This window comes from Danio aesculapii, chromosome 2, assembly GCF_903798145.1.
Source record: "Danio aesculapii chromosome 2, fDanAes4.1, whole genome shotgun sequence".
Lineage (NCBI taxonomy): Eukaryota > Metazoa > Chordata > Actinopteri > Cypriniformes > Danionidae > Danio > Danio aesculapii.
The window spans coordinates 46,017,012-46,039,177 of NC_079436.1; the positions used below are offsets into that span (position 1 = coordinate 46,017,012).

The following is a 22,166-nucleotide window of genomic DNA, read 5'->3' on the forward strand; positions in this document are numbered from 1 at the left end:
GTTGGCGTGGGTTTCCTCCGGGTGCTCAGTTTCCCCCACAAGTACAAAGACATGTGGTATAGGTGAATTGGGTAAGCTAAATTATCCATTGTGTATGTGTGTGAGTGAGTGTGTATGGATGTTTCTCAGTGCTGGGTTGCAGCTGGAAGGTCATCCGCTGTGTAAAACAAATGCTGGATAAGTTGGCGATTCATTCCACTGTGGCGACCCCAGATTAATAAAGGGACTAAAATAAAATGAATGAATGAATCTCTGTGCAGACAATAAAAGTAAAGTGATTGGCAATGCTGCAAGGGTAGTAACTGAATACTAGGGCCAGACATAATCTGCAGCATTTTGTAAACAAAGCTTACAAGAACAAGCTGAAATTTTAACAAATAAAGTAACTCATTATCTTTTATTTAAAGTTTACAATGTAAATTCAATTAGAACCACTTGTTTGGCAAACAAAGCGACAGTAGCTCTCTCATATAATACATCCACTAAAAGGCAGAACATATTACTTTACAAATTGCATTGTACACAACTCAGCTAAACAGTTGCATAATAGTCAATAACAGTACTGACATTTATATAAAATCTGAATATATACCAAGAGAAACCTACTGTAAGTGCCATCAGAATTTAATTATAAAATAGCCATGTTTTTTTTAGCCTCCAGTGTTTATGTTCAGTTATTCACTTTAAAAGTGATGAAAAGAACATATTCATCAACATAAAAATGAAAACACAAGGAACCTAAACAGAGGATCCTGAGGAAAAAACATGCTCATGTTAGAAAGAAATATCAGAAGGCACTTAGAGGCTTTTGCATCTGAACTCTTCATATTTACAGTACAAGTAAATAAATACTGTAGATTTTAAGAGGCCAAACGTCTGCCAAGAAATAAATTCCTAATAATATGTAGTGCTTGTTTGTGGTTGGATTATTCTCACTGGCCACTTTATTAGGTACACCTTACTAGTACCTAGTCGGACCCCCTTTTGCCTTCAGAACTGCCTTAATCCTTCATGGCATAGATTTAACAAGATACTGGAAATATTCCTCAGAGATTTTGGTCCTTATTGACATGATAGCATCACACAGTTGCAGCAGATTCGTCAGCTGCACATCCGTAATGTGAATCTCCAGTTCCACCATATCCCAAAGGTGCTCTATTGGATTGAGTTCTGTTGACTGTGGAGGCCATTTGAGTACAGTGAATTCATTGTCATGTTCAAGAAACCAGTCTGAGATGATTCACACTTTACGACATGGCGTGTTATCCTGCTGGAAGTAGCCATCAGAAGATGAGTACACTGTGGTCATAAAAGGGATGAACATGGTCAGCAACAATACTCAGGTAGACTGTGGCGTTGACACAATGCTCAATTGGTACTGATGGGCACAAACTCCAACTCCAACCCTGGTCAAACACACCTGAATTAATTAAACAGGACCTGAACAGCCCTTGATAATTACAGGCAGGTGTGTTTGATACGGGTTGCAACTGAAATCTGCAGGAAGGTAGATCTCCAGGAACAGGGTTGAGCACTCCTGGTCTTGACCATGTCTACATGCCAAAATGAAAAGAGTTTTTGCCATGTGATTGGCTGAATAGAAATTTGCGTTAACAAGCAGTTGGACAAGTGTACCTAATAAAGTGACCGGTGAGTGTATATACATTTTAAAATGCTCTAAATCAGATTACAGTAACTTACAATTGATCACTTGTTTAAATAGTGATTTCAAAGTTGGAGTAAATTGATGAATTGTTTGTCCCTTATGTTTTTTTTTCTTTTGAATATGTTCCATACTATTTAGCATTGACCAACTTTTTGCAGTTTGTTCATACATTTTGTCAATTAGTCCGGTTTTCATCATGTAATTTGTAATCAGTAACATATTGCAGCCTGAATGTAATCTATCCAACATTGATGGCTAAATACAGATAGTTACAAATGGTTACATGATAGATAGATTGTGACTAGATAGACTCTTTATTGTTCTTAGACATCTCACTTGAGCTGAATGAGACTCTCTCTTCACACACATCTTTTGAGAGCAGCTCATCCTTGTCTGTGTGTGATTGCTGTTTTCTGTCAGCTGTGTCTTCATGCATGCAGCCGGCCATTGTGCATCTGTTCTGAGAGAGAGAGAGAGAGACGTATGGAGGACAATAGAGCTGTCCGTACAGCAGCGGATTCGGAGAAAGTTAGAGAAGCCGGAGCTTGTAATTTACATGTCTGTGTCATGACTCTCTCTGCCAGTTTATCGTGCTCCAAACCTCTAATTTATCCAGATCAGATTTGCACATTCTAGTGGTTCTCATTCACCCTCTGCCGCCCCATTAATTACAGAGCAGCTCGGCTGTTTGCAATCTAAGATCTCATTTCTGTTTCTCTTCCCTCTCTCACAAATACTGTCATGTTGGGACTGTTTTTGTTCTCCTGTTGGCATGCTTTGCTTCAAGACACTTTCATGGTTCTTTGCAACAATTGTAACTTCTGAAAAGAATACTCTTGTTATAAATAACCATTACTCGCTTGAATTGGTGGATTAGTTATTGACCTGATGCTACATTATTCATGTTAGATCACACTCTTCACGCCAGATAAATAAGATCTAGCCCCGGATAACAGATCCTGTCAGAAAATGTCTATTTCTCTGGGTATCCAGCAGGTATCCAATATAGGAGTTGACTGAGAAAGCCAGAAAGAAGCAGAAGCAGCAGATGAAGAAATGATAAAGAAAGAGCTGAGTTTATTGAATAATCTTAGTTGTGTATAATTCAATGTTCTGCCTTCGTCTGACCAGGATAACAAGTGTTATTATACCACAAGCAAAAGCAATGGAAAATTACTGCTTCACAACATTTTCCAGAGACCTTGAAATGGAGACATTCTCTTATCTCTTACTCTTGAAAACAAGTGTGGCTTGAATTCTCACAGTCATTAGATTATAACAATATGGAAAGAGGAAATGCTAATAAAGCAATAATTATAGGAAAATGATAATAAAAAAATATGAAAACATAATAAAATGACAAATAATAGTCAATAATTATCAAATCGTTAACTATTGATCAATAAAATGATAAAATTATATTTCTATAAATGACTAATAATCATATGATCAAATAAAATAATTCAATGTAGAATAAATTATTATAAACAAATGTAAATAAAACACAACAAAAATAAATGGCTGCTTTCTTGAAGTGACGCTACAAGGATTCTCAGATCCTTAGTTAGATTCTTTAGTACCAAAGATGTCACACACAAAAATGCTGGGTTCCACACAATTCTGCATTCTGCAAATGTAATTGTTTTTTATTTTTTATTTATTTATTTTTTTTTACAAGTTTATGTAAATTAAATATAAAACAATTGTTGTCCCTAAAAAAACTTGTTGAATTGTGTTGTTTCAACTCATTTTAAGTAAGTAGTTTGAACAAGCAACAAAAGTCCTTTTTTGAGAAGAGAGTCTAAAAGAGAGTCTGAAAGAAATCGATATTTGGAATAAAACAAACACAAACTACCTGCTTAAAATGAGCTGAAACAACACAGTTCTTGTGATTCCTTTGGCCAATTTATTTGTTTTATGTTTAGTCCACTTACATTTGTAAACCATTTAGGTGAATTAGGCATTTTGTGTTGGGACAACATGAAGGAATTGTGTTGGTCCAACTACCTGGTTAGGGCATTTGTAGTTCCCAGAATGATTTGCGTGGGATTTAATTATGAGAAGGAAATGTTGACAATAAAAGTAATCTTAGGTGTTTAAAGTTAATAGAAAGACTTGTTAGAGTTTAATCTTTACTTTAGTTTGAAGATTTAGAAGAGTTTCATGCAATGCTATGAGTTTTGACATTACCACCTAATGGAGAATACCAGCTTAATCAGCAAAAATGCAGTTTGTTGCTTTGCTCAGTGAGCAATTAATGTCCTAGGATTAATTCTGAGATAAGTCTCAAACAACTGTACATGTAACTCATGAAATATGCTTAAAATGGCTGGTTTTAAATAAATCTAAGAGACTTCGAAATGTATGACACATAATAGACATACATAACATTATCATACCTTTGAGTGTAAGTTATATAAAAATACAAATGTATTTAAAATTGTTTTAATAAAATCATGTTGGACCAACTCAATTGCATTTAATTGTGCAAATAGTTTTTTTTTAGTTGGTGCTAAATAAATCTATTGGATGGGAATCCAGCCCTCAATTAAATTGAGTTCATCCAATGAGTTGTTTTTTTTGTGCATTTTATACTGATTTTGATCTTTATTTATTACCTCAAACTGTGTTTTGCCCCTTCAAGTATGCAATGTTTCTGTCTCCGCGTACTTTTCTGTACATTCTGTACATGTGGTCATGATCTTTAGGTTCTTTGCATAGCCTCTTTATACTAATACTTTTTAATATTCCTAATATTTTAAGATTAGATTCTTATTTACTGCCTAGCAAACAGTTGAATCAACCATTGTCTAGTAAAAACTTCCAAATTTGAAGTTTACAGCTGAAATAAAAATGATCAGCCCTCCTCTAAATCTTTTTTCTTTTTCAAATATTTTCCAAGTGCTGTTTAATGAAGAGAAGACATTTAACTATTTTTTTTTTAAAGATAATGGTTTTAAAAACTGGTATTCATTTTGTCTTTGCCAACATGACAGTACACGTTTTTTCTCTATATTTTTTAAAATACTAGTATTCAGCTTAAGGTGTAGTTTAAAGGCTTATCAAGGTTATTCAGTTAAGTTGGAAAGTTATTTAGGGAAATCATTGTACAACTTTGGTGTGTTTTGTAGCTAATGAAAAAATATTTTTAATACACACTCTAAAAATAGTTTTTAAACAAATTAAAACAAATTCAAAGCTGCTTTATTACCTAAAGATTAACATAAATCTGATTACATGTGGATGAGATCTATGACATCATTTAAAAGTGTAAAGGTTGATTTTGTTTTAATTACTACAACAAAGCTGTGTGCTTTTATAAGAAACTAAAGAAAGCCAAACAGGGTGTGATGCTTATGTTGTTTCCTCAAAGGGTTAAGATTACATATGTAATGTTAGCATCACTGAACTGAAATGACTTGTCGGTAAAGCACGTCTCTTGTATTATCGATTACATCAGGAAACATTTACTGTATGTAATAAAAAGTAGTTTTATCATTGACTCTACTTTAGCAACATAACATAATTCAGCTCTTTTATATCAGCACCACATTAGATCCTGCAAAAATGGATCTATGAATAGGATCTGTTTATCAGGAAGATGTTTCATGTCTGTTGGTAATGTGAAAGATTTTTTCAATATCAAAGTAACCTAAGAAAGGATTTCATGTCATTGCAAAGGAGTAGGTCAGGTTTCCACAACGATTGGAAACCTTTGACTTCTACCTCCAGTTAAGCCCTGTTCACACTGTGAGATTTCAGCCACGATTTTGTCATCTGAGACAAATTTTGGAAATCCTAAAAGATTCCTGAAATCCTAGGCTAAAATCAGTGATCTTTGATCATTGATGTGTTCACAGAGAGACATATTTTTCCTCCGATGAAATGTCAGAACATTTTAGACACTTTTTTGCAGTGTGACAACAGCTGCAATGAGCTTTAATCCAAGAACTAATAAGAGCACCGAATCTGATGACGCAGACCCATCCGACAATTTAAGTGACCACGTGGAAATGTCAAAACATTTTTTTCTTCCTGGTTTTATTGAGAAAATTTCAGAAAATTTTTTATTTCAAAATTGCCGCCACAGATTGTTTACGTTTGCTGTGAAGAAACATTTCAGGACGTGGGGTAGTGAAAGTGTCACGGGTGGATGACGTCAACATTTTCTTTCGTGTTTTGCCAGTCTTCATTGTCATTTAGTCTGACATTATGACAGCTGAGATCTTACAGTGTGACATGGGAGCTATGTTCTTGCAGTCTGACATGCTGCAATCATTTAGGATTCTAAAAAAATCGCACAATGTGTGACGACCTTTAACCATCACCAAAGATCTCCATTGACTTCCACAGTATCTAGTATTCATTCATTCATTTTCTTTTCGGCTTAGTCCCTTTATTAATCTGGGGTCGCCACAGCGAAATGAACCACCAACTTATCCAGCATATGTTTTACGCAGCGGATGCCCTTCCAACCGCAACCCATCTCTGGGAAACCCATACATACTCATTCGCACACATACATTCACTATGGACAATTTAGCCTACCCAATTCACCTGTACCGCATGTCTTTGGACTGTGGGGGGAAACCAAAGCACCTGGAAGAAACCCACGCAAATGCAGGGAGAACATGCAAACTCCACACAGAAATGCCTACTGACCCAGCCGAGGCTCGAACCAGCGACCTTCTTGCTGTGAGGTGACAACACTACCTACTGCGCCACTGCGTTGCCCAGTACTTAGTATTTGTATTATTATTTTTTGCCTACTATGGAAGACATTGGTGACCATAAACTGTTCTTATGGTTTTTTATAAAAATATGGTTTTAGTTTTTTTTATATCTTGTTGATTCACTTATCTGAACTGTACATACCCACTGCACATGGACATTTGTAATTGTTTATCTATCTGCCACTCCTGATTATTAATAGCATCCTGTACATATATTCATTTATTGTGAATCTGTTCATAGCTAATACAACCTGTATATAATGTTCATAGTACATCCATCTGTAAATATTACCATAGTTTTTCTATAACTGCACTTTATAACTTATACCTGTATCCTGCACTTGCTGCTATTGCACTGCTGGTTAGACCAAAACTGCATTTTGTTGCCCTGTACTTGTACATGTGTAATGACAGTAAAGTTGAATCTAATCTAATCTAATCTAATCTAATCTAATCTAATCTAATCTAATCTAATCTAATCTAATCTAATCTAATCTTCATTTGGGTTCAACAGATAAAAGAAAGAGGGTGAGTAAATCATGACAGGATTTCGTTATGGAAGAGAACTTCTCCTTTGAGAGCTTTCAAAACTTTGCTTATTGCATCAGCTTTTATTTGTTTATGTATTTTAGAACTTTAATTTTCAAGAATGCAGATGCATGTGGAAAACAATTCCCAAAATAGCTGTCTTCTCTTTTTGGATGCCTCACAGTTTGTTTTTCTTACAAGTAACTCATGATCAGAAGCATTTACATGTGCTTTTCATGCTCAACCATCATTATTTTCAAAGCTTTTTGGAGTTGCTTCTGTTTCCATGAGACTTTTGTGTGCTGGGAACCCGACAACATCCTGTCAGAGATGCTTTTAATGTGTTTATTTTTGTGCAGCGCTATTCAAAGTTTATTCTTATTTGCATAATTGTGTGCGTATTCTTAAAGTTATGCAAGGCTCTATATATTGCAGCCATTTATACTTTATATATTAGGTTATGTTTGAAGTTATTGTAGTGTTGATTATTTGATTTCAGTTTTATTTTCCAATCAAGTTAATTTAATTTCATGCATTTGTTCAATTAGCTTTTGTGTCTGTGTGTATTTAGCTTGTCATCTAAAGTAGTAAAATGAAATATATTTCTGTTTCGTAGTTAGAGTAGTTCAATATATGTAACATTGAATTCAGCATTTCGTTCAGAACTTAAAATAGTTTTTTTTTTTTATAATGGTTTTATAGAGAAGAAGAATGCAGACACATCTCCCAAAACTAAGGCTGCTAAAGATCTAGTCGGCATCTATTAACACTAAAACCTCTTCATCCTTATCTTTCTGTGAGGGAGCAGATTACAGTAATGCAAAATGATCCTGCTATAAAAGATGTCCAGACTTGAGCAAATGCAAGTTGTTGAATCTTTATAGAGAGAAAGACTGTGTGTGTTCAGTAAAGAGGATTCATAGTTCTTGCTCTCTCCTCTGGGTTACGCCCAGGGATTATAGGCTTTCGTAGTAGTACACCATCATTAAAAGAAAGAGAGAGAGAGGGAGGAAGAGAGACATTCTCTTTCAGCCATCATAATAGGGCAGTAAATATATGTCTTTGTACGTCACTGCTACTGTATGTATGACTTGATAAGAATTTTAATGTGTACATCCAGAACCAAACAAAACATGCTTCAGGGATAGTAATGTGTCTGTGCTCATTGGATAAGGGATTCATAAAATCACTAGCCATGTTAATAAAGGCTTTTTAACATCTTTTTATGTGTGTTGGAAAAATAGGTACATTTCTAGATTCTATATGTAATAAATTTTAATTACTTTTTACTTTTAATTTAATTTGATTCATTTATTATTATTATTATTACTATTTATTTTTTATTAAATTAAATTAAATTAAATTAAATTAAATTAAATTTTATTTTATTTTATTTTATTTTATTTTATTTTATTTTATTTTATTTTATTTTATTTTATTTTATTTATTTTATTTTATTTTATTTTATTTTATTTTATTTTCATTAAATTTTTTTTTAAATGTAAAGACTAAAATCTGACCAATCAGGAAAAAAATAATTGCATATTTTGCTGAGCTGCTACTTTTATAGATTGTTGAAAGTATGAAAATTATCATATGCATTTGTTTTTATTGCAAACCATGTTTTTTTTCAACTAAGAGACCAATACAGATTCCAAAGGCAGAATTGCTGATCAAAATCAGGGCCTGGCTGAGATTTGTGTGGATTTGGGGTTTTTTACGATGTGGTCACATATTGATGAAGCTCTTTGTTAGTTTAAATGTCTCAGTAATTGGGCTTTCGACACATGGTAAAAACTAGAGAAAAGACAAGAGACAAAACTAGATTTTTGTCTGTCTTTTTCTTTTTTGACTCGCTCTTTAGGGCCTACTTTCTGTCTTTGTCTCTCTCTATCCGTTTATTTTCCATTTCAGCTTGGTACAATTAATATTATACGGTTTTATCATTTCATGTTTAATCATTTTGTACAGTACAATTTTTTAATCATTTAATTTTCAAATATTTTGTGAATTACTTTTCATTTAACTTATTACTTAATTACTTATTTTATTGCATTTTATTTTATTGTATGTCCCAAGCGCCAGTTTCTGTGCCTGACGATCTGGTTGTCGTGGTCCTAAAGTATTTCAAGTATTTTGTGAATTACTTATGAATTTAACACTTAATTACTCCATATTGCAAAAGAATATCACATAATCAATATCAATAATCACATAATAGCAACACTCTCCCATATATTTAGCTATTATAACTGTGATTATTTCTGTTCCATTCTTATAGTTTTTAGATTGATAAAGCACTTCAATACTTCTGGAATATCTTTCCATGTATTTTTCAAAGATGGTGCTATGATAGTTGTAAAATAAACATTAGGTAATACATGAGCTATGATTTTAGATTCAACTTCATCCTTCTTTTTTGCCAGCTCAATTTTATATTGACCTCATTCTTCACTTATGAGTGGGCGCAGCCATTGGAATCTACTTGGTTCCAGACTTCTAGTTTCATTCACTTCCATTTTTTTTTTAGATGTTAAAAACAGCTTGTTATGCTGCTTGATGTTGCGAACTGATATTTCCTTATTATATTATTCCACTTTTTATGTACAGTCATGAACACACTTGTTTGTAGAGCAAGTCATTTAACCATTTTCTGCCATTTATTATTCCTGGTGATTTCTCTCATTGGAAACTGAATCGGAAGTTTTAAAACAATCACAATCATGAGCGGACTTCCGCATCCCAAAATAAAGTAAATACTTAATGCATGTAGAAATCAAATCGATTTTTAATTGCAAAATGTATGCTGCTTTGATTTGTTAAAACATTTTGAAAGCTTGTTACTGTTTTTTTCCTGTATAATTATTTATTTATTATCAAAAACATTTTTAGATGCTATATTCAAGCCGTTGTTCTCAATCAGTTTTGTGAAGGCCTACCCTGCAGGCACAGGATGACAACATGACGTCATATTGACATTGTACCCTAATGTCATGGGGACATTGGATTTTGTTTGGAAATGAAAATTGGGTTGACTTTAGAACCCAATGTCAGGCCGACATCAATGTCCAACGTCCAACCCAAAATCAACCTAAAATCAACCAAATATCAACGTCTAATCATGGTACACATAGATGTTGTGTGGACGTTACCACTATGACATATATCAGATGTTGGATTTTGATCACTTTCCAGCACAACCTAAAATCAACCAGATATCAATGTAATTTAAGCTAATTCTATCAAACCTCTTCAGCTGTTTCAGAATGCAGCACCACGAGTGGTGTTTGATGAACCCAAAAGAGCACATGTCACTCCGCTACTCACCCGTTTGCACTGGCTGCCAGTTGCTGCTCGCATCAAATTCAAAGCTCTGATGTTTGCTTACAAAGCGACCTCTGGCTTTGCTCCTTCTTATCTGCTCTCACTTCTGCAGATTTATGTGCCCTCCAGAAACTTGCGTTCTGTGAATGAACATCGCCTCGTGGTTCCATCCCTAAGAGGGTAGAAATCACTTTCCCGAACTCTCGCATTCAATCTGCCCAGTTGGTGGAATGAACTCCCTAACTGCATCAGAACGGCAGAGTCACTTGCTGTCTTCAAGAAACGACTAAAAACTCAACTATTTAGTCTCCACTTTCCTTCCTAATCTATAACTGCCTCTCTGGCTATACCACTAACTGTACTCTCTCTCTCAAAAAACAAAAAAACAAAAAAAAAACATTACTAATGCTTTGCTTCTTTGACTTTACACACCTGAACCTTGCCTATAGCACTTATTTACTGCTGCTCTTATAGTTGTGTAAATTGCTTCTTTGTCCGCATTTGTAAGTCGCTTTGGATAAAAGCGTCTGCTAAATGACTAAATATAAATGTAAATGTAATTTGATGTCATTATTGAACATCAAAATAACATTGTCCTTAGACGCAGGCAAGACATTGAGTTTTGGTGTCATGACCTAAATCTAACCTAATATTACCATCTTATGATGTTGTGTGCCTGCTCGGTAAATAGTAGCATCGAAATATTAATTACGTTATTTTTAATTCATTTTAATTATTTAAAAAGCTTTAAAATAAAACCATAGGGTTTTTTCCTAACCGTGCATTCACACCAAAAGCGGGGATAGCATCAACTTAAATGGTTTGTTGCAATCGATTTCCTCAAACTGTTTGAGTTGACTTAACTTATTGGGTTTTACAGTACTCAGTTGGTTTGAGTTCTCTTCATTTATTGGGTTTTACTGTGCTCAAATTGCTTCGTTTACGCAAATGGATTAAGTTTACAGTACTCATTTGGATTAGTTTTCGAACTTAAATGGTTTGTTGCAATCGGTTTCCTCAAATGATTTGAGTTACCCTAACTTTTGGGGTTTTACAGTGTAGTTAAATGAATTTGATCAACAACATTTTCACTCTATGAAGCATGTTTTTATGCGGAAATGTAACTGATATGCTGCAGTGGCCCCTTTAAACACAAGATCAATGTAGTGAATTGTGACTCTCTCGTTGTTGGAGCAGAAAGGCAGACAGTGTTGTCACCAAGGCGGCCAGAGCGAACTTTGACGCTCTCGCTGCCTTTGGTATGAACGCACAGTAAGACAGTGTAGTAGAATACAAACAGATAAACAAAAAAGTTTTCCATTATTAACCCTTTCTATGACACTTTATTGCTAGTAACTCAAAAGGGCAGAAAAGCAATAAACTGAAAGCAACATACAGTAATTCCGCAGTATATACCGCACTCATATCGCAAATGTACTTATGGGGTTTAGTTACTAAAATAAACATGACTGTTACAGAATTCATGTTTGCAACATTGGTGCAGTGTCATCTCAATTGTAAGTCACTTTGGACAAAAGCATCTGCTAAATGGCTAAATGTAAATAAGCTTGTTTTGCAACTTAATATCTTAGTCAAGTTCCAGGCAAGATTGAAGACCCACACATAAATATTTGATAAAAAAAACCAAATCTTATATTTAGAATCTTTCACTGTACCAACTGTGAACTGAATAAAGTTGCGATATTTTTTTTTAACCCAGCCATTGGTCAATGCCATGGTTCACACCACTCTATGGAAGTGTTTGTGGCTTGAAGTAAGGATGATTCATGGCCAACCTCTGCTGTTCCTTTGGGCGATGCAATTTAATGTTGGTTTGTGTGGAGATGGACCATAACATGGGCTAATTTCATGCATTAGGAATCATTTTAATCATATTTATCACTCTAATCCAATTTTAAAAAGAGCGCCCACACAAAATTCACTTAACATTCACGCACACACACAAACCCATATGCATAAACCTTCTGTTTGTGTGTTCTAATCACATCTTAAAATTGGGAGATGAATAATGTATTTTTAGTGTGTGGGTTGAAAAGTCACGCTTTCAGAAATAACATTGGCAAGTCTTTTGTAACAGCATGATAATGAGAGAGAGAGAGAGAGAGAGAGAGAGAGAGAGAGAGAGAGAGAGAGAGAGAGATACTGCATTTGTAATTACTTTCAGTGTGCAAGTTTTTTAGGATTTCACAACTTCAACAGAAGGAACTGAACAGATAATTCATATTTTTCAATCATCTTTTCTCGCCACCTTTATTTTTAATACCGCTTTCCTGTTACTGTATTACTTATCCTTTCACCCTGTGGCTTGGCCATTGCAGTAACTGTGTTTCTTTAATGGACTCTTCATAGTGCAGGTGTCCCGATTGGTGTGTAGGGAAGAGGCGAGGACCACAGAATGCAATAAATGAGATTTATTTATCTTCGAGAAAACACAAATCAAACAAACAGAAATGACCCCATAGGGGAAAACATCAACAAACGGGCTGGAAAGGCAGGACACAAGACTTGACAGGATTACTCCTAACACCAAATGGAAGTCAATGAACTGGCACAGGACAGCAGACAAGAGGGAGCTATAAGGAGAAGTATTTACTAATAGACAGGTGAACTGAATAACCTAATAATGGGATAACAAGGAGGGTGGGACTAGACAATAGACAGGAGAGAACATGACACAAAGGCTCTCCGTTTACACTGACTATGTTTACATGGACATCAGTTATCGAATTATTTTGCCCTTAATCTAATTAAGACACTAAATAATACGATTAAGGTGTTTACTTGAGTTGCTTTTTGAATGTTCCTTTCATGATCCTGTTTTACATGTTATAGCACATAATTCGATTAATGTCATTGTGTCACTGCGCTATCCACGTTTCCTCCGGAGTTTATGTAATTTCAGATGTTTCATTTTTAATTTTCACTTTCACTTTCATTCAGGAACATTTCCTGCATGCCCCCCCGCTGACAAACGAGATATTGGATGCAACTATGAACTGCTGGAAGAGTGTTGTTTTAATGGAATTTCATACCGCGTGCTTAATGGGAGAAAAAAAAACCTCAGCATTTTGCGATGCAGGTGTCTGTGGTCGTCACTCACTTGGTAGGTGCAGATAATAGCGTCAGACAGCCATGTGTGTATAGACTAACCTGTCGCAAAATGCGCCGAAAAGTTCTACAAGACGGTATAGTTTGATAAGGTGTTACATGTCTGTACTGCACTTCAATAATGCGATTAAAATCGGCATACTCCACATGTCTTAATTCATACTCCACAGATCTTTAGTTCGATTATGACCTTAATCGAATTAAATTAATCAAAAATCGTTGTTTATATGGTAGACTCTTAATTCGAGTATTGTCTTAATTGTATTAAAATTGGATTATTGGTGTCCATGTAAACATAGACAGTGTCTGGTCTTGAATGCCTAATTCCCGATCAGATTTTTTTGCCTGTCCGTTTACACATTCTTTTAATTGAGTCCCATATATGATTCATATGTTTACACTTGCCATACAATTTACAACGTCACGCATGTGTAAAAGGCGGATTCCAGCACCTGCGCCACACTAACTACAATGGATAAATTGATTCCTGCGAAATATGCAAAGTTCGTCCAACTTTAAAATAATTTTGAGGCGGAGGAGAAGGAAAGGGCTGTAATCGCAGCTTGCACCTATGGTTTATATATGGTGTCCTTCACTGACTCATTCTCCCAAAGGACAAGGAGGCAGATAACTTCTGCCGTCGACCACTGACCACTTTCCTCCTCCATGTTCCTTTGTTGTTGTTGTTTACCACGTCAGCGTCTCCACACACACTTCCTTCTACGTCATTAACCGCGGAGAAGTACCAGATTGTCGCAAGTTTAATAACGTACAAAACGGAATGCCTTAATAAATCTGATCTGCCTGTTTACACGATAGTCGCATTGTCTCACATCCAATTTATATGTTTATATAATGTATGACACGGTCATACAGTGTCATATATGCAGCAAAAAAATCTGAATTGGGTCACATTTAACTGGTTGTGTAAACGGGACCAAAGAGACAACACAGGCCATGTGCTCACAAGAAAACTGGACTAGAACATGCAGCCAATGAGAGGACTCATTAACCACGTTCACCTGAAACAAACACTACAGCCCACGGCCACAATGTAAACATGAAGCCACGTACTCACACAACACTGACACAAACAAAGTGCAAGACAGCAGTGCACGATAATAAAACCATGTACCGTGCACTCAGACATGTGGCACGCTATTCTGATCCCGGCACAACCGAACCAACTAGACTGGAGCACTGAGAACGAAAATGCCATGCTGCAATGAACAACACACACCAGAATGAGAGCGCGCATTCCGAGCAAGCCTGGACCTCGCACGGCCCGAGTGCAGCCCTTTTACACAGTGATTTATATCCAGAAAATTTCCTGAACTACTTTACTGGTAAATTCAAAAAGCACTGTTCACACAGGCAAGGGACGTTCCGGGATTTTTCTGGAAAAGGACCATTCAATTAAAAATTGACATTCATTAACCATGAATGAAATGTAAATGAAACATAGAAGGGGTCAGGCTTTGTTGATGGTTTCACTTTATTTAAAGCTAAGCATTCGCGCAGCTGCTTTGTAAGACATCTAAAGGCAGAGGGGCGAACTGCAGCTAAATGTTTACACATTTACTACTTACATTTACTACATTACAAATTCTTTGTTGATAAATATTGTGAACAACTTCAATGAGGAATACTTTCGCATGTCGAGATGTACATAATATGTGTGTGTGCTGGTGCTCACCAGCTCCTTCACGTGCACATGCATCAAGCAACTGAAGCAGAGCTTGAAGGTAAACAAACAGCGGTTTATCATAAGCATTATATTGATAATTTTTTTACACTGTTGCCATTAAGAAGGAAGATAGAAACATTATCTGACTAACATCTAGAAGCTAAATGTGTCTGAAAAAATATTCAAAGGCTTTTATTTTCATAAACAGCATGGATGTGAATGTGTCTATGTTCTGATTGGCTGGAGTAGACGTCTCACATCAGGGCGTTCTAAACGTGAACATGCTCTTCCTGCAATTTTTCTTCTGCATTCACACAGCGCAACATTCTGGCAAATTACCGGTAATGTTACAAACTCTCTCTTCTGGAAAATTGCCGGAATGAATTTACCAGTATTTTCAAAAAGTTGAGCAGTATTTTTCAAAAAGCCTGTTTACACCTGATCCTTTTTTTTCTGACTATAAGAAACTTTGCAAGTACATGTCAATTACACTAACCCTAACCCCAACCTAAAAGTCTAATTATAATCTATGAGAATTAGTTGCCTTGTAGATTCAAAGTAAATTCAAAAACGGACCAACAGCATTGGTTTATTATGTAACTTTCCTCATCACCAACTGCATATGGCTGTGTTAACGTGTCTATCTGTGTAACAAAAGATGTGTAGATGATGTTGGTACTTCAAAATACAGACATCTTACCTCTATAAATTACATGAAATATGGTAGGTTACAGTAACATGAGAAATTGCTTTTACAGTTTGTACCGTATTTTTAACGGTAACATACTGGCAACCACAGCTGCCAGTATTTTTTTTACTGTAATTTTTCGGATTTATTTTGTACAGTTGGAGGTCTATGAGCTCCAGCAATATATATATATATATATATATACATTTTGACTAAAGTAATATCCGTCAACTATATAACTATATATATATATATATATATATATATAGTTATATATATATATATATATATATATATATATATATATATATATAGTTATATAGTTATATATAATATATATATATATATATATATATATATATAAATATATATATATATATATATATATATATATATATATATATATAACTATATATATATATATATATATATATATATATATATATATATATATATATCTATATATATATATATATATATAGTTATATAGTTGACGGATATTACTTTAGTCAAAATGTACTTCAGTGTAAACCCTGGGAATAACAAACCATCAGTACCATGAAGAATAGTGCACCTCACTGTCACTGCAAAGCCCAACAAATACCTCACTGCAAACCTCATTTGCTCTTATTTCAGACTTTCACCTTTCTTTAGTGCATAGTGTTTTAGTTTGGGAATTATAGATATGCAACATATAGAATATGCAAAGTCACAAAGCACAAACCACTCTAAAGGAAGATATTCTGTATATCATTAAGCACTATTTCTGAACACCCTCAAATCCCTTGAGTGCTGAGTTTTCTTTTACAGTATCAGAATATCCTGATTTTAAATATTTCCCACTCAAGGCTGCGAGGCTTGGTTGAGTTGCAGAATTAACGTGCTTTTGCCCTGTTTGAGAGAAGCTGTTTCAAACTTATTTTAAGGTACAATTCTTGCTATTAACAAACCGTTAACTACAGTATGACTTTTGCCATAATAACTCCAAATGTACTGCTCATTATTAGTTATTAAGGTTGTAGTTGGGTTTAGGTATTAGGTAGGATTAGGAATGTAGAACAAGATCATGCAGAATTTATGCTTTATTAGTACTAATATAAATAGCCAATATTTGAATAATAGCCACTAGTTGATAGTGAGAATTGATAAATAAACTAAATTGTTATCCACAGATCTATTTTAATAAATAGATACACATTATATGCCATTATATATAACAGTTTGTACCTTGTGTGAATTTGACAGTTGATACAAACAAACAAACAAATAAGCAAACAAATAAAATAAAAAAGTACAATATATCATACGGCACATAAAGACTTTTTCTGGAGTGTCATAAGCTGTAAAGGCACCGCCCTCTTTTGGAAAGGAGTGGAGAGCAGAGTCTCATTTGCATTTAAGGAGGTACAAAACAACGGTTTGTTTATTTATTATTATTTTATTACCACTCAAACTGAGAGATTGTTTACAATACCATACATGATATGTGAGCTATTTGTGCTGGAACTTCACTGACACATCCTGGGGACACCTGAAAATTATATAGAGTTCTATTATCATGCCAATAGGGCATCTTGGACCACTTTAAGGACAACATACCTCAAGATACCAAATCCTAAAATTTACACACACACATAGTACCTCAAAAACAACTGCAGTGCCCCAGTTTTAGTCTGAATTTCTATTTCTTCCTTTTTTGTCTTTCTTCTTGCTTTCTCTTTTATCTGTCTCTCTTTTATCCTACACTGCTGTTAAAAATGGTCTAACATCTAAAGATCTAACAGCAACATACTGTTTTCCATATAAACATTCAAAACAGTGCATTCTGGGCAAACATCTGCTCTTTATTTTTCAACAGTGATCTACTGGGTTTTTTTTTCCAAGTTAAAACAGTTAACAGTTCAAAGTCCTTACTGGACTGCTATAAAAACACCAACATGAAAAACAATTCAATGTTTGTTATGTTCTTATTATTGGAACCGTTTCCAATAATAAGACTATTTTGAACCGTTTAAAAATACGAATTGTTACACATTTTACTGTGAACTAAAATACTTTTACGATATATAATACAATATTTTTTTTGTGTTTTGTGTATGTGCTTCATAATTTGTGTATAATTTTAAAATAAATATAGGATTTGATTTGTATCTGTCATGATCACCAGCAATCAAATCCTTCATGCACCTCACACACACCAGTTCCTTATTCCCCCTGATTACACAAATACAGCTGGTCCTAACCAGGACTTTATATTCACCTGTTACAACACACCACACACTTTGCTGAGTCTTGTTTTTTTGTAACACTATGAAGCATTTCCCTGTGTAGTGGTGGGCAAAGTGAGGCTTTATGAAACACTGAAATAGTCAAAACAAATGTGTCGAAGCTTCGAAGCGCTTCAAAACCTCTCTCTACAGCGAAAAATATTGGCCATTTTATGTATTGCACTGGAATAGCCTAAGTCAAGAAACAGTTAAAGAAATTGAGGAATTATATCTCATATTGTAGCATTGAATTTTCAAGCGATTCAAAGGAGCGGTGAGAATTCTAAACTAGCATGCAGAGATAATGGGTTCGAATCCAGGGTGATGGAGCTATAGATGTTAGTTTTTAAATGCTCTGTTCTTGTAATGCTCTGCTCTGTTTCTTTGTTTTAATATTGGTCTGACATCTGAATGAAAAACTTTGTGAATAAATATGTCTTGTTTGGTCATAAAAATAAAAAATTAAAAGTCATTAAGTCAGAGTATTCGCACAAGATGGGATTTGAACTCGGGACTTTTGAAGCATAGTTACTATGTGCACAACCGCGGTCCACTAAGCTACATGAGATTTATTTGTCAGACCTTGGTAGTCAAACACAGATTCGCCAGGTCTCGAAATGCTTCTGAAATGATTGATTCTTTAAATCAATTGAATCCTAGTGTTTCCAAAACACTTCAGTCACATGACCTGGGTGTTTAGAATCACCTTAGTCAGTTTCACGTCAGCATCCCTATTCTTGTTTGGTCTTTCCGTGCCGTGTTTCCTGACCCTCGCTTTGTGTATTGTTCATGCTGGTAGACACCTGGACCGATTTCTTCGCTTGTGACCTGACTACTCTTCTAAACTGTCCTTAAACTGAATGCTTGCATCCTCTTAGATTGTTAATTTATGTTATGTTTATTAAAGACACTGCATTTGGATCCTTAACTCCGTTGCCCAGAACCGTAATGTTATAGAATCCTTTCTAAAGTGTTTAGATTAGATTAGATTCAACTTTATTGTCATTACACATGTACAAGGCAACGAAATGCAGTTTAGGTCTAACCAGACCTTATTGTTTTCTTTTGTTGATTTTCCAGTGTCATAAATAAAGATGGTGTGTAATCCATATAACAAAATATTGTACTGTTAACTGTAATAAAAGTTCAGTTAATCTTTCAGAAAACTTTATAAACAAGTAAAATAATATGTTTTTGCTTTTTCTTAACGAGTACAATTTTAAATAGACTGTTATCATAAAATAAATAAAATACATTAATACAAAAATTAATAATAAAATACATGCATTAATTAATTAATTTATTTATTAATTAACTTATTTATTTATTTTTACAGGACATGGCTGTAAGTGAATTACAGTGTGAATACTCTATTATTAAAGTAGATTGCTAGTGTCTCTGTTGTCAGTTGGCAAATAATTACATAATATGTTTTACAGTATACTGAAAGCTGCCCTGTTGTCTTTCTCTTTTCTCTCTGCATCATTCACTTTTGCTAACTAAATCATTTTGTTCAATTTCATTTTTCAAAATCATTTTGTTTCTCATTTTTGGCTTTCTCATTTTACAATTAGCAAATATTCAGTGCTAATAAGAGATCTCCCACCCCCGTTCCTGTAGTGTGTAAGCAGTCAGACACATTTCTCTATAGCCTCTTACCAGACTCTAATTAGCCTCATTTCTAACCCTCACTTACAGCCGCTCTCCTCTTTTATTATTCACAGCAGTATTTTCTCACTCACTGCCTCATCAATACTCTCACATATATTCAAGCGAAATCTCCCACAGCTCTCTCTCTCTCTCTCTCTCTCCCTCACACACACACACACACACACCACACACACACACACACACACACACACACACACACGCATGCACGCACGCACGCACACACACACACACACACACACATTTTTTATAATTAGACTTTATAATGTATTATATCTGTCAGGGGATCCAGAAGTCGGTATATTGATCTCTCAGCCTGTCAGGACAGAATGCCGTCTATGTCACGCTGAAGCCCAAACAATGGATTGAAGATTTAAGATTCCAAAGGACCTCAGCTGAGCCGAAATAACAGCTGACCTGCTTTTAATGTTTTCTTTCTCTTTGTCTCTGTCTTTTTCTCCCAGTTATACTGCAAGAGTGGTGGGCAATGGAGTTCTTGCGCAGAGACAGAATCCAGAAGTAAGAGTCAGAGGTTTCGACCCAGTGCTTATGGATGTCAAAAACAGACTCGAGCTCTTCAACATGGTAAGGAATATCATGGTTCAAATGTGGTATTGCACATATCCGTCACATCTTAAAATGTTTACCTTGGCTCCAAGGGTCGAACATCAAAAAATAAGGTCAAGAATCTTGGTGTGATTTTGGAGTCAGATCAGTAGTCATGTGAAAGCAGTAAGTAAATCAGCATATTAAATTATATTAAATCAGCAAATCATCTCAAAAACATTGCAAGAATTAGATTGTTTCCAGTGAGCAGACTTGAGAGAGTTACTTTTAAAGGTGTCCAGTTTACAGTTACAAATTACTTTATTAAAAAAGTATTCAGTAACTCAGCCATAGCTGCAAAATACAAAAGTAATGTAATCTGATTACTTTTGGATTCCTTTTAGTCTTATCTGTAACATCTTAAAATGCGTCCCTTGCAGTAGGGGTCAAACGTCCAAAAAATAAGGTCAAGAATATTGGTGTGATTTTGGAGTCAGATCTGAGGTTCAGTAGTCGTGTCAAAGCAGTAATTTAAACAGTATATTATCGTCTCAAAAATGTTGCAAGAATTAGATGCTTTGTTTCCAGTAAGCAGGCTTGAGATGGTTACTTTTAAAATGTAAACAGATACAGTTTACAAATTACTTCATTAAAAAAATATTTAGTAACTTAATCCGAGCACCAAAATATGAAAGTAATAGCTCGATTATCTTTGGAGTTTCATCTGTCACATCTTAAAATGCCTACCCTTGGCTCTAGGGGTCAAATGTGAAAAAATAAGGTCAAGAATCTTGGTGTGATTCTGGAGTCAGATTCCTAGTTTCAGTAGTCCTGTCAAAGCAGTAATTTAAACAGTATATTATCGTCTCAAAAACATTGCAAGAATTAGATGCTTTGTTTCAGTAAGCAGACTTGAGAGGGTTACTTTTAAAAGGTGTCCAGTTACAGTTACAAATTACTTATTAAAAAAGTATTCAGTAACTTAGCCAGAGCTGCAAATACAAAAGTAATTTAATCTGATTACTTTTGGATTCCTTTTAGTCTTACCTGTAACATCTTAAAATGCGTCCCTTGGCAGTAGGGGTCAAACGTCAAAAATAAGGTCAAGAATATTGGTGTGATTTTGGAGTCAGATCTGAGGTTCAGTAGTCGTGTCAAAGCAGTAATTCAAACAGTATATTCTTGTCTCAAAAACATTGCAAGAATTAGATGCTTTGTTTCCAGTGAGCAGGCCTTAATGTCATTAAGAGGGTTATGTCATTATATATCATTATATAGCATTTTGTCATTATATATCACAGCCCCACACTGATGATGAAATATTAAATAATAATGAAAAAAATAACAAAGGAAATGATTTATTTATACACGATTATGCTTCAATTGTTAAATCGATAGTTGATTCCTCATTTTATTTCTAACCGGCACTGCTGGTCCTCCATTTATTTTGGATGCAATTGATTTTTGCCCAGCACTATTAATTACTAAATGAATCAATTTTTTTTTGAAGAATCGCTAAAGGTCAGCATCCACAACTTTTTAATGGTTACTGAAATGTTTGTTTTTCTTGTTTTTTAGGATTATCCCATCAGTTAGTGTTTGTAGTGCCAATGTACAGTAAGAAAATCTAAAGAAATATACTTATTCTCGGAGACCTCCTCCTGTTGTTTGCTGTGTTGTTTTTGTTCTCATCTGATAGGAAAACCAAGGGCAGATGGTTCTTTTTCAGATGTGAATAAACAGCTCATCAAAGTGATCCTGATGTTTTGCAAAATGAACTAAGAGATGAAAACATCTACCTAACAGCAGCACCCAGAGCAGACTGTGAGTTTTAAGATGAGTTTTTAGGTCTCCCATATGCTGACTTTGATGGGAAGTACAGGATTAAAGACTGGCAGAGGCTGTAGACTGAATCTCCAGCAAGAGTCAT

General features: G+C 34.8%; 1 protein-coding gene across 1 annotated transcript in view; it reads left to right on the forward strand.

The window, feature by feature from the left end:
• gpc5c (glypican 5c) overlaps nucleotides 1-21,832 on the forward strand; it is a 183,797-nt gene extending 161,965 nt beyond the window's left edge. The window contains exons 7-8 of the mRNA XM_056469465.1: nucleotides 20,155-20,275; nucleotides 21,815-21,832. Of these exons, the coding sequence (XP_056325440.1) occupies nucleotides 20,155-20,275; nucleotides 21,815-21,832 (139 nt within the window). The remainder of the gene's footprint in view (nucleotides 1-20,154; nucleotides 20,276-21,814) is intronic.
• The last annotated feature ends 334 nt before the right edge of the window (nucleotides 21,833-22,166 follow it).